This window comes from Lepisma saccharinum, chromosome 12 (genome assembly GCF_977018435.1).
Source record: "Lepisma saccharinum chromosome 12, izLepSacc3.1, whole genome shotgun sequence".
Classification (NCBI taxonomy): domain Eukaryota; kingdom Metazoa; phylum Arthropoda; class Insecta; order Zygentoma; family Lepismatidae; genus Lepisma; species Lepisma saccharinum.
The window spans coordinates 45,714,402-45,732,596 of NC_139240.1; the positions used below are offsets into that span (position 1 = coordinate 45,714,402).

General features: G+C 38.9%; 1 protein-coding gene across 8 annotated transcripts in view; it reads left to right on the forward strand.

The window, feature by feature from the left end:
- The window catches only part of LOC145996040 (uncharacterized), a 577,368-nt gene that overhangs the window by 43,599 nt on the left and 515,574 nt on the right, over window positions 1–18,195 (forward strand). For all 8 annotated transcript variants that reach the window (XM_083132243.1, XM_083132249.1, XM_083132247.1 and 5 more), the window contains exon 13: window positions 15,394–15,531. In XM_083132243.1, coding sequence (XP_082988369.1) covers window positions 15,394–15,531 — 138 coding nt within the window. The remainder of the gene's footprint in view (window positions 1–15,393; window positions 15,532–18,195) is intronic.

Consider the following 18,195-nt stretch of genomic DNA (forward strand, 5'->3'; position numbering starts at 1 on the left):
TGGTGGCCACAATCCTTTGGAGATGATTCTTTCACCAAAAAAGGACTCAATTTCTGAAATGGACACGTTGGAAGTATGGCATGTTCCTCAGTCTTGTTGGAAATAACCGTGATGCCAGCTGATTCACTAATGCACTGAAGATGTGTAAGTTAACTTGTGTGTTTACTGTATCTTCAAAGAAGATCGGTCCAATGATACGCTGTCAAGAAATTGCACACCAAACTCCCACCTTCAATATTTCTTTACGGCATCCAAATTCACGTTGAACGGTCTGATACGATCCCAGTATGCAATATTTCTTTACAATGAACACGCGTTCTGGTACGGTGTACCGATCCATCCTCGCGATGCAGGGACTCACGCATCACACTAACCCACACGCACCACTTCCCCTGGCGACACCTACCATCTTTGTTTTGACGCGTGCGTTTGTGTTCAACCCTACCTCGTGTTCAGCATGAAACAAGGTACGTGTATTGTGAATTTCATTTTCCTATGTATGCTTTTTCGGAAATTATAATGTTTTTTTTCGGGTTCGAAAGCTAATGGGACACCCGTTATATTCCACACATTTGAAGCACAATTTTATGTATTATAGTTCAGAAGCCTGGAAATATGAACATAAAATGCAGGAACACTTAAAATATGGGATAGCTTAAGGGAGGGTTCAAACTCAAGTGTGAGCAAGGAAACGACTACACAATAGACTTCTTTTGAGCATGTAATACAGGGTGTCTACAAATGATTGGAGTGTTTTCATGATGTTACTGTACATGTATTATTGAGCATATCATGAAGTAACTTTACAGTTTTGTAGAGAAACTCATCACATTTTCTGACACATTACAAGTGTTCGATATGCTCCCGCTTTGTGATTCTGAAAACATCAACTCTATAATCAGTTCTTCCAAAATGCGATGCAGCACATCAACATGCTCAACATCAATATGCTGGTTTTCTGTTTCCCAGATTCGCACATTGTGCCTATTCACTGTGCTATTAAGACAAAATGTCGCTTGATCACTGAACACAAGTTTATCACAAACGTCATTATGCTCTTACATAAGCTCTTGAAATCATGTACAAAACTCAAAGTGAATGACTTTAGTGATTGCAGTAACTACAAGCGGTATGGCTTCTGCTTCAGTCGTTTCCCTAAGATCTTCCATATGGTCGCTGGTGGAATATCCAATTCCTTGCTTGCTCTTGACTATGACTTTTGGGGCTATGCACAAAACTGGCCCATACAAGCTCACTGTTTCTTCAGGCACCAGAGGACGACCCATTAATTTTCCCTTACAGATGCCTCCTGTAGCTGTGACCTGTTCATGCCATGGCCGTATGGAGTTTGCACTGGGTGGATCTTTACTGAACTTCGTTCTAAATCATTCTTGAACTGTTGACACTGAATGCCTTGCATGAAATTAGAGGATAGCGTATGTTTTCTCGCTGGTCGTTGCAATCTTAACTACTACTGTGCTGTAGCGGCAGGAGGCGGAAACGTACACTTGCAACAGGAAACAAAAGTTTGTGAGCTACTTGTCCTCTAACATCACATTCAAACAAATTACATCTAATGCTATAGTAACAAGTAATATTTGAAACTGCTCCAATCATTTGTAGACACCCTGTATTTTAAAGAAAATGTAACAACAGGGAAGAAGTAATATTATGAATTCTTAAGAATGAAAGCAGGACACAGAGTGAAAATTAGTGATGGGTGAAGGCTCAGATAAACCTTTGGCTGATACCAGCAAAACAGTTTTCAAAATTTCCTCTCTAAAAAAATGCTATGATGTTCCAAATTCTGAAAAATTACACATGCTTAGAATTGCTTCTACAGCATTCACATGAATATTCGTGTGGTTTGCTTTTACTGTTTCCTAGATAATTGCAATAGTTTAATATGTTCCACTGCAATTACCACTGGATTTACCACATCAGTATGTATACTGTTACTGTTCTTTTATTCTAAGGGTGTAAATTATTTAATGTGAATGTCTTACATATATGTATGAATGTTCATATAACAAGCAGTAACCTCAGTGCTAAAACATTCCTTTAATAACAGTAGACATTATCCAAGTAATATTATTTTCTTCCAGTAGAGATAGCAAATGAGGCCTAAATTATATTGAGAGATTTTTCAGTCTGATTTTTATATATGTACACATATATGCACATACTTATAAATGTACATGAGAGTTTTATACAAAAGGTATATTCGTTATTTGCATTAAGGAAAATGTAAAAGAACATGAGTATTATGTTGACATATATTTTGTACAGTTTGAAGTATTTGTTCAGTCTGGGTCAGAATAGTATATTTATTGGTAAAAGGCCAGTGATATTTCTTGCATCTCTTTAAGCCTGGATATGGGAAATTGTTGCCCATTATTTTTTAAAGAGTTACCGGTTGTGAAAGTAAAATATGCTGTTTTGACCCAGGCTTAAAGATTTTTTGTATTGGGGATAAACATATATAATTGCTTTAATAAATTAAATATTTTGGAAGCAATTGCCTATTTATTTGACCTAGACTGATCAAATATTTCTGATGTCCTGAGTAGCTAGGTAGTAAGTTGATGACCATTTTACACCTGTCCAACTGAGTACCCTTGATTCATGTTTAGGGAATAAAAGACTCATATGGTATTCAGATGTTGTATCTTAGCATCTTGGATGTTGTATTCTTGGATCAGAACTCCAATGTGACTGTTTTCAGAAATTTGAGTAACTCAGATGTATGAGAGTTGATCCTTCAAGATCTTTTTTAGCTTAATAGCCCAGTGAAATATGTCCAACCTGACAACTTTGCCATAGAAAAATTTATAATATGATCCAGCTACAACCTCTGACAATAAAGTTTGGTAAATGATCCTGAATATCGAAAGTAGACGAATTCTTAATGAAACCTACCTTACTGTCCTTCGAAGTAGTCCCCTCCCATGGCTATGCACCGTTGAGAACGGCTGTACATGTCCTGGAAACTTTTAGAAAAGTCTTCTTTCGGGATGGTGTTCAAGTCCCTCGTCATGTTCCGTTGGATGTCCGGAATATCCTCAAATCTCTGACCTTTCAAAGCGATTTTGATGCGTGGGAAGAGAAAGAAATCTGGAGGATTCAGATCCAAATTTCTTGCAATGCATTGCTACAGAGGATGAGAGCTGGTGTGTGAGGTACGACCCTGAAACGAAATGCCAAAGCATGGAATGGCATTCTACTGCATCACCCCGTCGGAAGAAGGCCAAGGCGGAAAAATTGTTGTTCCCTCCGGCAGGAATTCCTTGTGGATCATGCCATCACTGTCAAAGAAAGTGATAAGCATCGTCTTGATGCGTGATTTTTACGCCTTGACCTTCTTCCGACGGGGTGTGCATAGCCATGGGAGGGGACTACTTCGAAGGACAGTAAGGTAGGTTTCATTAAGAATTCGTCTACTTTCGATATTCAGGATCATTCACCGAACTTTATTGTTCGAGGTTGTATAAGAAGGTTGTGTAGAAAATAGGGTGTAAATAAATAAAATTATATAATTAAGGTACTCACGTTTTCCGCAAAGCTGTTTTACATTATTTTCTATTAATTTCGGTAGCCACTGCCACCATCCTCATTGGAATTCGTTGTGTTGTTGCTTGGTGCAACAACAGAAACATGCCAAGCAACAACACAACGAATTCCAATGAGGATGGTGGCAGTGGCTACCGAAATTAATAGAAAATTATGTAAAACAGCTTCGCGGAAAACGTGAGTACCTTAATTATCTATTACTGCGTCTCTCATTCCCATAGTATGAATAAAATTATATGTTTAGATATCTGGTAGTATTTAAATTTGTATTTGAATTATTCTTTCTATGTTGTTTCTGTATTACTTTAGGCTAATCACAATGACGATGATGAATGATAATTAGATTAAATTGATGCAGACACACTCAAGAAGCAACACTCATGCACAGACTGGGACTCAATCTTGGAACCTTCAGTGCTGAGAATGTCAGTATGTAACTCAACGTGCTTGGCCAAAATTTTACCTAGATTCAAAGATTTAATTAACATAGTAATGATTGCAAATACTGCAAATTTCTGGTGCATTCACTACAAATGTCTTCAATCAGGGGCCATTTTAACTTAAATGTTGCAAAATAGTAAATTTCCAATTCAAAAAGCAACATGGACAATGCTATTATTTTTTCTTAATGAAAAGCAAAAACTGGAAGCCCAGGTAACATTTGTTAGATACATACAGTGATTTTTACCACACACTTCAAATGTGAACGATGAAGCCATTCCTTGCATACCCTCTAATCAGTGACAGCGATTGGGTTCCAAAACAGGAGGGGACAGGGTGCCAAAACTGGGGGGTGGGGGGCAAGGACTATATTTCACTTTGTGTATAAGATTTAGCAGAATGCGGGGACAAAAGTGGCAAAAAGTGGGGGAACTGCCTGCCTCACTCCCCCTAATCGCCGCCACTGCCTCTAATGCATGGTAACAGTGTGGAATATATATCCAAATTGTGAAAAAATGCTAACAAATCGGAGCTGGGCCATTGTTTGTTGGTTTCATAAAGATGAAAAGCATGCTTGATTAGATATTTCTCAATATCTTCTCTATCAACATGAATTATTTAAAAGGTATAGAGCTTTTATAATGCACATGTAGGATTGTATAGTTTTAGTAAATTATTTCATTTTATAAACATAAAATGTTCACCCTTCAAATTTCAATTTACGTTTAGATGTACCTTGCATGTATAAAGATAATGAAACCTAACAATTTTCCTGTGGACATAAACATTGTCACCTTTGAGTTATTGGGATGGACGCATGCTGCATAATACACCAGCATCTTATGATATTCCATGGGATATTGCTATTAGGTTTTCAATGGCAGGACAGTGCTTACTGGTTGGAAATGAATTATATGTGGATCCTGCATGAACTTTTTTTGCAGAGGTGATGCAATAGCTGCAACAGAACACCCATAAACATCAAACTGCATATTTATCAGTGGCATGCATATATACTCGACACACAAGTCCTCCCACCCACACGAGCAAATCCACATTCCCATACCCTGTTGTTAGATAATATTCAAGTGATCGTTGGGGATGTTAGATGGTGAAAACAAAGATGTGACATCACATACGGCACAGATTTAGTCCCTGATACGTCGTTGCGATTATTAATATAAATTTGTCATTCTCACATTAACTTCCAAAGATTGTTTTTGTAAATATCACAAATAAGGAGAATAAACCAAACTAAACTGCTATCACTTTTTTCTGGCTTTCGAGACCCGAATTTCCTTCTCTTGTTTTCAAGTTGTCCTCACAATGCTCAGTAAACACAGAAATTTTGGAGCTCCTACCGAGGATCAAAACTGGGACTACTAACACCAGAGGCAAGAGCATTAACAATTGAGATACGCAGGAGCTCAAAATAAGGACAGTTGGCCATTTAACTCTTCCGCTGCTGGAAGCAAATTCAGTCAATTATTTCAATATCCGTAACTTACAGAAAGTGACTGCAGTTTATTTCAATTATTCTCATCTCTGCTGATGTGGAGGGGAAAAGCACCAGAACATGTTGCCATCTAGAGTTTGATATTTGAACTGTTTACCAAAGAAATAACTTGCTTTGGTTCTGAATAAATGAAAAACATGTTCTTCTGTGTGGACATGGACGTCTAGAAGAGGGAGCCACGCCTCCCCCTCTGGAAAATGAATGTCCGACTAAAAAGTATATACAGGGTGGGCACAAAGTTGCTTTCCCCAAAATTAGTATGATTGTATTTATTGGGGAAAGCGACTTTGTGCCCACCCTGTATTTCGCACATAATTTCATTTCAGTCACAGTAATTTATGTTAATTATTATAAGGGTGTTGAAGAAACATGATAATTTCAGACTGATTTTTTCTTTTTTAAGGGGCATCACTATTTCGGGGGAAAATATGCCTCCTTTGCCCCCTTGAAAAAATACCTTGCTTGAACTGCCATTTTTTCTACTTTACTTTTTCCACTTCATAATAACATTCACTTCTGTACGATTTTCGATGCCCCTTCCTGAAAAAATCCTGCGGAAATTTTGTTAAAAAATAGTGCTAGAATTCATATCAGTACTTTAGAATTTTTACAAATTTCCCTAAAAAACTTTGCAGCAAATCCTATATCAGTGAGCCAAAACCTTGCATCTGAAGAGTTATACTATAAAAATCCAACCTTTTGTGATTGAAAGTGCATGTGCTACAGATGTTTACAGGAGGCTCAGTGCGTGAGTCATGGTTTAATTGTTACCTACTTAAGTTGAAAAAAGCCAATCAGAGCAGTAGGGAAGCAAATGGCTATGATTTTTTGGTTCATGGAGGGAGTCATCGAGTGACTTCTTGCCAAGCAAACAATCAGCAAAGAAGCATACTGCAAAACCATGACACTCCCCCATCACAGAGCACAGCTGAGGTGAACAGGGAAATGAGCACTAGACTGTTGCATCGAGGCCTTTTTGCTCGATCGTCTAATAGTTAGCATGGATGACGCTAGATGGCTTACGGAATGAACAGTTCCTTCGCTCGAGCGAATAACGCTCGAACATTCAAACGATCGGTATACGCTTGAAGCCCAGTATTTCACGTGTAACCATAATTTTTCTGTAGTAGTGGGTCTTCAGATATGGATCGTGAAGTAAAAGATACAGTGAAATTCAAACTGAAGTGAACATAGTCATCTCCTCCATGTTAAAATGTAATTTTGTCTATGTTACCAATACATAGCAATATATGAAAATGAATAGATTATGGGCTGAAACTACCAGGACGAATTTTTACACATATATTTGTACGATTATTGTCCCATTGAAATTTTGATATTCAATATAGGGTTACCAGTCGTCCAGTTTTATCTGGACATGTCCTACATTTTAACCTAATGTCTGGCGTTCGGGAGAAATTTGAAAAATTCATAAATGTCCTACATTTTGAGAATCATAATATAATTATGAAAATACGTGTTTCAATTGAACAAAAATAAATCATGCAAGTTACAAGTCTAGTCTAGTGAAATTTATTTAGGTCCAGTCATTGTCCGAAAATAAAATAGAAGTTTGCTCTGCTAGAACAAAAATGGAAGCAATTAATGAACAGATTTTGTGACCACGTTCTGATGATGTCACTGTTCAGTGCCTGATCGAAATTTCTTGCTTTGGGGTTTATACGGATGGAACAAGATGTTTCCCATTCTTATTCAATTGTAAAGCAGGGGGTATAGAGAACAAAGTTATTGAACTAAAAACTATCTCAGATGAAACTTCCGTAACCATTTCAAGGCCATAGTGCAAAAGTTGAGTGTACTTTCATTAGCATCTCCATAACTGACTCATGAGATAATTTTTTTCCTTCATAAAAGTCTGTAAAAAAGTTTGAAACTGGTTCAGTATATGATGAACATCACTCTCAACTTCTACCCTGAAGATGAGAGTGATGTAAGCTCTCGGAAGCTTGGAATCATTTCCACAACTCACCTGGTCGATAGCCCAAGGGAATCATTTCATCATTCGTCGCCAGGAAAGCTTCAAGTCTTACTTCTGGTTCAGTATAATTTCAAAGAGTTTTATTGTTCAGTCTCTCATAGATATATTTTGACTAAACCTGAAAGTTTGATTAAAATTGTCTCCTCTGAGAAGTACCATTTAAAGCATGGGTTTAAAAGAGGGGTATTGTTTACAAGTTTGGAAATTTTGCATTTAAGAATTAATTAAGAAGTCATATTTTTTTAATGCTGAAAAGTGTCGATTTTAAATTACTTTCTAACATGTTTCAGAAATGTGTATTGTTTATTGCGAATGTTTTGTGTCGTACATTTTGACTTAAAGTCCTAAATTTTGGGACATTATGTCCTACTTTTCCCTTGTAGCAATGTGGTAACCCTATATTCTATATATTTGAGCGTGGGAGATTCGATCGAGTATTTTCGAGTGAAAGTGGTCCAATGCAGTACACTAATGTGCACAGTAGGACATTTGCTTCATCTGGCTCCATCTGACAATGCTCTCATGAGTGAAACAAAGAAACCTCCGTGGACAAAAATTTTCAACATCTGAAGAACTGCAAACTGCTGTCTGTATTAGAGTACTGCATCGGAGCACTTTTGCTCGCCCAAACTCGTTCAGGGTCTCCCATGACACATCCTTAAGCTTAATGATTTTAAGAGCCAGCCCCCTTAGTGGAGTGCTTAGCACATCACGCTACGATGCCAGGGGTCCCGGGTTCGAATCCCGGCCTGGGCATGGATGTTTGTGAGTGTCCACCTCACTCGTAGCAGAATGATTCGAATCATCCCGTATTTCAGAGTCGAATAAGCAGCACTGTCTGTCAACCTAAAACCTATACATGGAAGGAAACCACTCTATGCAATTACAATTCTAAATAATAATTTCGTATATTATGTAAGACTCAAATGACATATGAAAGTATGCAATATCTACAGACCGAAACGTAAAATGGATACACATGCTGGCAGACCTGCCTAAGCAATTACAAATATCGTATCACAGTGCAAGAAGTACGTGCACATCATTGTTCACTTACTGAAAAGGATAATATTCTGCAAAATAATAAAATGCAGTTATAACATTCAATCGAATATCATTTCAATGTGACAATAATTGTAGAAACATAAAATATCAGCCTAAGTAGGTTCAGCCCATAATCATCTATTTCACTTTCACATGTATCGGTAAGATACACAAAACTGCATTTCAACATGGAGATGATAACTATGTTCACTTATTTTTCAATTTTGCTTCGTCTTTTACTTCACGATCCATATTTGAGGGCCCACTACCATAGACAAATGACGGAAATATGTGTACTAATAGGTTTCGAGAATTCGAATGTACGAGGTTTATTTTTTAATTAGGGGTCATTTTGAAATAAAACTAAAACATACAAAGGAAGAAATTTAATTACCTCTGTGGCTGTTCATATGTACATTCAGCTACTTCTCAACATAGTTCCTTGAGACACTTGTAGCGGTAGATGAGCTTTTGTAGACCCTCATCAAAGAAATCTGCCGCCAGGTCAGAGCCAATCCGTCATGGTCTGTTCGGCTTCATTTTCGCTGTTGAATTGCTTCCCAGCGAGGAAAGTCTTCAAGTGGAGGTATAGGTAATAATCGCTAGGGGTAAGATCAGGACTGTACTGAGGATGGTCCATCCGCTCCCAGCCAAGTGAGTCAATGAGCGACTGTGTGGCAGCTGCAGTGTGTGGCCGTACGTTGTCTTGCGGCAGCAGCTTGTGGAAACAAATCAGACAGAGTTGACCCCGTCAAACGGCGGTTGGCTTGTATCGCACTCTCAACATCATGCACCAATGAGTCCGTTACGATTGAGGGGCATCCTGATCGTGGTTCATCATGAACATTCGTGCAACCAGTTTTAAACTTACGCACCTTGCCTTCAACAATGACATTCTCTCCATACACCTCACGTAACTGGCGATAAATGTCTGCTGCTTTCACATTTTTCGTGGCCAAAAACCTGATCACTGATTGTATCTCACACTCGGCGGGATTTTCAATTACATGCACCACTTCCATTGTCCACCACACTACACCAAGCATTTCACAACGTGCAAATAGCATCTGTTTACATGCAAGGCATGTCGGTAACTAACACACATGCGCAAAATGCCAAGCATGCAGTGTTGCCAAAGTGAGCGCAAAACAGCCCCTAATTAAAAAATAAACCTCGGTTCGAGCATTTTTCGTTCGAGCGGAAGAACTATAAATTCTATGTGCCATCTAGTGTTGCCCATGCGAACTATTTGCCACTGGAGCGAAAAATGCTCATTGCAGCCCTCTAGTCTGTGTGTTAAGTTATCCTTAATGGTTTGCTGCTACCATTCACATGCTTCTAGATAATTGGAAATGTGAAACTAGATTGTGAGTATGTTGAACAATTTATGTTGTTAGTATCATCATTATCCGTAGGGCCTCCCAGATGGCACAGTGGTGGTATCATAATGATCTTGTTATCAAGGGGTCCCAGGTTCAATACCTGGTGGAGGCACTTAGTGGTTCGCATCCCACTTTAAACTGTAAGTCCAGTTAGCCTTACTGTGCATAAAGTGGACTAAAAACACGAAATCAATTAATCAATCAATCATCGCTATCCTCACTACACAGATATGTGTCAATCAATATTGACTGATTCTCATGTAAGAAATATTTACAAACCATGTAACAGATATCAGAAATAAAATGAAAAGGATATGAACAAAATTTATGAGAAACCTTCAGATTTAAACTTTATTGTAGTGGATACTAAAATGCACATAGATCTAGGATGAAATTAATCTTGTGAAGCCTGATGATGTGATTCGTATTTCAAGATTGTTCACAAACTGTTAATCTTTATAGCCAAAATCACCTTACTTGTATTTGTGCAAAAATAAAATATCAACATCATCATTCTTCGCCATTTCCCACCTCTGGTTGGGTTTGGCATAGAAGTCAAGCCTCTCCAATTTTTCCTAGTCTTCCACCACTCTTCTCTTTCCACGGTGTTCCAATCTTTTCCTCTTCTCCTAACACACTCTGCTATCTGCTCTTTCCACCGATATCTTGGTCTCCCCGTTGGCCTTATTCCCACTCCTTGTGCTTTGTAAGCTCTTACTGGTAGTCTTTCTGCATCCATCCTCTTCATGTGTCCGAACCATCTCGTCTGTGCCTGATCTATCCTGTCCTGAAGCTTCACCACACCCACTGTCTGTCGGATCTCCTCATTCCTTATTCTATTTCTTCTAGTCTTCCCCAATGTACTCCAAATTTCCTCTCCACTGCCTGCATCTTTCTTTTGTCTTTCTCTCTGTCATTGTCCAAGTCTCTGCTCCGTATGTAATTATTGACACATATTATGTGTTATATATTACCTTCTTGCATTTCATATGTACATCGTTGTTCCATATTAATCTTCAAACACTTTGATATAGTCTACCACCAAATATCAATATATGCAGGGTAATATAGGGATAGTTTTCACTCATAATGTACATGAAGCGAATTTAGATACATGTAGGGTCAAGTAAAACATAGGAAGTGTTTATATATTTTATGGATGGGAGAAATAAATCAGTACCCTGTTAGAAATTTGCCAATAAAGAGAGATACGTGTATCACTTTATTCCCAATTTTATGGACCCAATATCTCTATAAATATCTTATAATCAAAGTCGCCATTCTGCCTTCTTTTTATTTTCATGTAAAATTCACATACCATAGTGTTACAAACTTCTAAATGCAGTTTATTTTTCTGAGGCAAAACCCATTACAGCCAACTAACTGCTTATATATACACAGGATGTCAGCACATAACAGCGACAACATTTCGCAACATGAGGACATCAAGATCTCCAACTTTCCTTACTAATGTTTTGCTTGTAACAGTGTTGTTTTGATGCCAGGAGCCCTTGAGAAACTGTACTTTCTATCTTGTATGTTCTGCAGCTTAAGATTCATGGTTACCATTCACATTTGTTTTTCATGTTGGGAAAGGTAAAAAAAAAAAGTTCTCTACTGACACATTGCCTGACCAATCAAGGCAATGGCATACTCAAGATTTCTAGTCAAAATGTTTGATACCCTTAGCAAATGTAAAAGCATAAAATACGAAGTGCATGATTTGAGAGGGGAGGGATTACATGTAGCTACTTCACCCTGTTGCTGTATCTGCAGGCATGATGCTGTCTCCTTAGTATATTATTGATTTTAGTATGTTATCTGACAAAGAAAAAGAAATCGCAGTGACAACCATGGATCTGTGCAGCATGGCTGCATATGTACAGGATTGAAAATAGCATTTTTTGAGAGCCTGCAGCACCCCAATGAGCAAAATATTTTTTTAAAAATGGTTTGTTTTGTATGAAAGTTTGTTGTTGTTTTACTAAGACACTTACAAAACCCATATATTACAAACGAGGTGACTAACTAAGTGTTTTTTTTCATAAAATGTTTACTATTTAATATATAAAAGATAGAATAGTAGTTTTTTGTGTAGGTAAGTTTTATATGAGTTGTGACATTCATTTTTATTTCAACTGTTCACCGTTAACAACCCTCTTACTATCAGTAGAACAAGAAGGCTTGATAGGAAAAGTGTAATCTACAGTGGTAGTTATTCAGGATGAATCAAATAATATTCAGTTTTGTACCTATTCTATTTGTACTTCTTTTACACTCTCTTCTAATATTATACGAGACATGTTTGATATACAACCAAAATTTTGAATAGCGCTACTCACAGTTGAAAATAAACACACTGAACTCCTGGTGCAACATCCCTCTAAGGACCAGGTCTTTTTTTTTCCTTTTTTATTTCATTGTGTGCCGCCTGAACAGTGCATTGAGTCCCATGGCTGCTGTTTTCTGTCTTTCGAGACTGCAGTCCATTCATATAGCACCGTGACATGAAGGCACATTTAGAGGATGGGGGGTAGGGCCCCACACATTCTCGATCTAGGCTGAGTGAGCCCTAGAGCCACTTTATGCAAGGACAAGGCTGGAAAATTTCAACCTTATATCACCCATCCTGGGAATTGAACCCGGGTCTCCCACATTGCAGCCTGATGCCCTACCGTCTAGATCACTGTGTTTTAGAGACTGGAGCCTGCTGCTTCTTATTTTCAAGTAGCTCCCCAGTTGTCCCCACTTGGTAAAAATTGAAATTTGTAGAAATCTAACCTGGAACCGCTTGCGCTAAAGGTCAGATTTATATTTTTCTGTGTAGTCTCACCATACACACTGAGTGGTGCAATTTTGCTATTAATACAGTTATCTCTTGTGGAGCAAGCACGTGAAGTTTTGTTTTAATGGCATATTACCAGAGATGTTATTTCAAAATTCTAGTCATATATTGAACATGCCTTGTACTTAAACTATTGGATCATCCAAATCACCAACTTAATACACCACAAATCATTTCAAGTTTCTTTTTTTGTCTCCCAAACTGGAAGTGAAGTTACTTTCCTGGACGATCCTTAACCTGACCAACAACTTTACTTGAATCTATTTTAAATATAAGTATGTATATATAGGAATAGGATGAGAAGAAGGGCCAGAAGGGTGGATAAACACAAATGATGAAGGAGACAGTAAACACTTATCACACACACAAAAAAAAAGTTTATATTTCACGGGATTACTGCATTTTCATCCCACGAAATATCACCTTATTTCTTTTTGTGTGGTAAGAAGTGTTTACTGTCTCCATCATATGTGTGTGTGTGTGTGTATTTATACATAAACATATTTGAGAATATTAAAATAGCATTCCCTCTATTTGGAGCACTGAATGTTACACCTCCTCAAGGTTATAACACAGTTCCTTATTGGTTTGAGTTACAAGTATTTGTTTCAGATCACCATTTGATATATGAGTAGCTTCCTTTAGAATCCCCCATTTTAACATGTGCATGTCCGTATTTGGCAGGTATTGCATTTTCTTAACTGACATGAATCACTGAACCAAATATCGTAAGGAAGGCACTAGTCCGGAATGACCATAAGTGTCTGACTTTCGATCAGACCACCAAAGTTCCAGAGTTGGAATCCTAGACTGGGCATTCTTTGTGTGTCCCTTCATCAGTTTCATGAAATCATTACTCATCCTCATCATCATGATTAGCTAAAAGTGGCAGACAAGCTATTCTAAATAACAAAAATACAAGTATAAAAACAAACCACAGACTTTGCTTTCGGTTCACTTTACTTTCGGATACGCTAATTTGAGACTGGACCTGCATTTCAGATAGGCTAATTTGAGACTGGACCTGCATTTCAGATAGGCTAATTTGAGACTGGACCTGCATTTCAGATAGGCTAATTTGAGACTGGACCTGCATTTCAGATAGGCTAATTTGAGACTGGACCTGCATTTCAGATAGGTTAATTTGAGACTGGACCTGCATTTCAGATAGGCTAATTTGAGACTGGACCTGCATTTCAGATAGGCTAATTTGAGACTGGACCTGCATTTCAGATAGGCTAATTTGAGACTGGACCTGCATTTCAGATAGGCTAATTTGAGACTGGACCTGCATTTCAGATAGGCTAATTTGAGACTGGACCTGCATTTCAGATAGGCTAATTTGAGACTGGACCTGCATTTCAGATAGGCTAATTTGAGACTGGACCTGCATTTCAGATAGGCTAATTTGAGACTGGACCTGCATTTCAGATAGGCTAATTTGAGACTGGACCTGCAGTTTAAGGTGGGGCCTGAACTGCTTTGCACAAAGTTTCTTCACCAGTGATCAAACCTTAGTTCCCTTGATTACAAGGCAACATCATTGCCATTGGGCAGGCTTGAGAAAGAAGTGTTGGAATAAATGAGGGCATGCTGTAAAATAAGTCATCCCTTTTTTTTTATTATGCTGTAAAGCCATTTGGGATTTTGAGGAACCATGCATTGTACTCATCAGAATTTCCCGCTTCTCTATTGCGGGTTTCATACTTCTATCGCCTGGGGGTGCTGAACTATAGTGAGGAAAATGGCAGCATGTAACCATACTAGGTCGGTATGCCTGAGGCAGCGTGCACTGATCAAGTTTATAACCGCGTAAAATGTTCCCCCACTTGACATTCACTGGAGAATGAAGGCTTTTTATGGGGGTCAGTACTGTACGATGACGGGCTGTTCATGCTCATAATGAAAACCCCAGCTGAGGAACTCTCAACGTGTGTGACAAAGAACATTGTGGAAGAGCGCGTACGGCAACTGATGAAGGTCATCAGAATCATGTTGATGAACTCAAAGATAACCGCCGCATAATTCAGGCAGAGCTTGCATTCAAGCATATCATGGGAGCAAGTGCAGGCAATATCACAGATCTGGGATACCGAAAACTTTGTGCCCAGTTGGTGCCTTGGGAGCTCAGTCCTGACATGAAACAGAAGAGACTGGGCATTAGCCAACAGTTGCTTCAGAGCTATGAACTTGAAGGTTGTGTTCCAAAGCATAAGGAACAATTGAGGGGAGTTCATTTTGACTCTGATGATGCGGTGCGAACATAAGTGAGGCTGTGGCTCCGTCGCCAAGATCAACAATTCTACGGGATGGCACTAAGAAAATGATCTCTCATTGGCAGTCGTGTGTTGATCACCAGGGCGATTATATGGAAAAGTAATTGTGAAGATGTGGACAATAAAGTTACCTGCATATCTTTTATTCAAATAAATTCAACCGTTTTCCAATAACAATTACTTTTCAGCATGCCCTCACATATTTATTTTTGTTAGATGTAGAAACATGAACACATGTCACCAACCATGATTTGATGTGAAGGTGAACTTAAGCTCATATGTATAAATGTCATAATGTTTCTTTCCTTCTGTCATTTCAGTTGCAAGAAATACAGAATCAGCTACAGACCAAAGTGAAGGATCTTGAAGCCCTTGTGGAGTCAGAAATGCTGCAGCACATTGGAATTACAAAGAGTCTTGCTGAGAGATTGCAGCTTGAAGATGTCATTGAGTTCAAGGTATTTCACCAAATGCTTCATTTCGGCTTACATTATGGTGATTCAACATTATAAGATCGTGTTTTATACATAGGAATCATTGTATCTGATTGTGATACAACACTTGGAGTCAAACCTTGTCAATTATTACATATTGAAGGAAGTTTTAATGATGTCACTTCATGCTTTTTATTGATTGATTTGGTGTTTTAAGTCCACTTTATGCACAGTAAGGCTAATCGGGACTGAACCTACAGCTTAAAGTGGGATCCGAACCATTATGAGCCTCCACCCCCCATGGTTACAAGGCGATGACGCTACCACTGTGCCATTGGGGAGGCCCTATATATGCTTCTTATTTTACTACCTATTTACTCATGTTTAATGCATCCTGGTTTTTGATGAGGAAAAGCAACAAACAATTATATCTCACACATAATGCACTGTACAATTCAAGTTCAAGAAATGGCATTCTTAGTTGTAGATCGTAAAGCTGTTGCTATGCTGATTAAGAGCGAATGACATCATACCTAATCAATCTGTCATTTGTTGCTGTGTGGATCAAGAGAATATTATCTTGTGTATACGTGGTGTGTTAAAAAGAAGCCCAGACTTTTGTCATAGTGTGCGAACCATTGTTTGCAACGAGTTTCGGCAGGTGGCATTCTCTAGCAGCAACCTTTAAAAACACACTGTTGTTTGCCTCATCACACTAAGCTCACCAGTAGCCCGGTTAGAGTCACTGAAGTAAACGCGTGCAGTAACCTGTTATCACGTTCACTTCACATCAATGAAGATGATGGACCAGGCAGAGCAGTGTGTTTGTGTGAAAGTTTGCTTTAAACTGGCGAAATCTTTCGGCATTTCAAAAAGGGCAGAACATCGATCGAGGGAGATTCAAGATCAAGACAACAAACGATGAACACATCGATGTTGTTCAGTCTATTATTCGTGCAAATCGTGGTTTCACTGTCAGAGGTGTTGCTGAGGAAGTTGGCATCAGGATCAGGTCATGTCATGCAATTTTGAGGGATGTTGTGTGCAGAAAAAGGCCTAGCTGTGGAAAAACAGGAGTTGGGTGTTGCACCATGACAACGTGGCAAGTCACACATCACTGCTTATCAGCTCTTTTTTGACTGCTCATGTCAACCATTGTGCCATACCCACCTAACTCTCCAGACTTGGCCCCTGCGGACCTTGAAATGACGTCATTTTGAAAGAATAGACCAAATTCAGCAGAACGCGACAACACAGATGAGAGCTATCCCCAAAAATGCATTCCAGGAGGCATGCGGAGTACTTTGAAGGAGGCAAACATGTGTAATGTTGTAATTGCGGTAATAAGGTTTGTATTGCAAAAGTCCAGTCTTTTTTTGAACAGCCCAAATACAATGAGTTACCAACCCATTCCACCTCCCCCCTCTCTCTCCACTGTGTTTAGCATTCCAGAGCTTTCACTTCTGTAACCACCTTGTTTATTCTGTAGTGGAAGAAAGCGAGATCAAAATTATGTTATGGGTTTGCAGCACTCAGGAAGCTATTTTCTATTATTTCTCACCCAACAAATACCACTTATATACATTCCGTGTGACAGGAGGTGCATGCTCAAATTCTGGCACTTTCTCGGTCATGGGAAATGGCCATTTCATTCTTTACAGTGTGTTTTTAAAAATTATTGTTACTAAAGAAATCCAACCTGGTAATCTGTAGTTCCACCTGTTGATATATACGAGGGGATGCTGAAAAGTTTGTATCCTGACGTAGAAGGAATGCATTTGGAATGATGAAACTTCATACTTACTCGGCATACTCCCCTCGAAGCTCAATGCACTTTCTGGCTCGATGCTCCAACTTTTGCAAACCACTTTAAGAAAATTCTGAAGTTTGCTCCTCGCACCAATGCTCTGTGGCAGTAATCACCACCTTATCTGAGGCAAAATGGCATCCCTTCAGGTGTTTTCTGAGCTGAGGAAACCGATAGTAGTCCGATCGGGGGAATAGGGTGTCTGATCAAGGCACTGAAAGCCCAGGTCTCGCAATTTCTGTTGTGTTGCTGCTGCTCGATGGACAGCGTCATTGTGATGGAGAATTAGGACACCCTTTTTGAGTTCGCTTGATGAGCAGACATGGTCACTTAATAAACCTGAAACAACAAGAAAGTCTGTCAATTATGTAATGCCTTTTGGTATACAGGGTGTTTCTAAAGGTCGTTTACAACGCTTGGGAGGTGATTCCTCACACGAAAACAAGCAAAAAGTCTAAGTTCCATTTTTACGACTGAGGCTTCGTTTCCGAGATAGGAGCCTCGCAAAAGGTGACAAAGTGATCGTCACACCTAACTGGGACGAATATTATAACAGATAGAGAGGCGGTTCCAAGGGAATCATAAAGGAATCGTATGTGCTCAGTCCGGAAGACACTATGAAACGTTCACTGCACGCATGCGCAATGGAGTCCTCAAAGGAATTGGGGATTTCCAGCAAGAACAATGCATGGAAAAGGTATGTAACGCAGCAAGAAGGACCGTGACAATGAGAAATGCGTTAAAGACAACACATCCCGACCTCAAACATCAAAACATGAGCACCGAACACAAAATCCGAAAAGTTGAGCACGGTTGCATACCCCAGTTACACGCGAGGAATGAACGAATCATGTCGTGTGGTATACGAGAGACACATTACT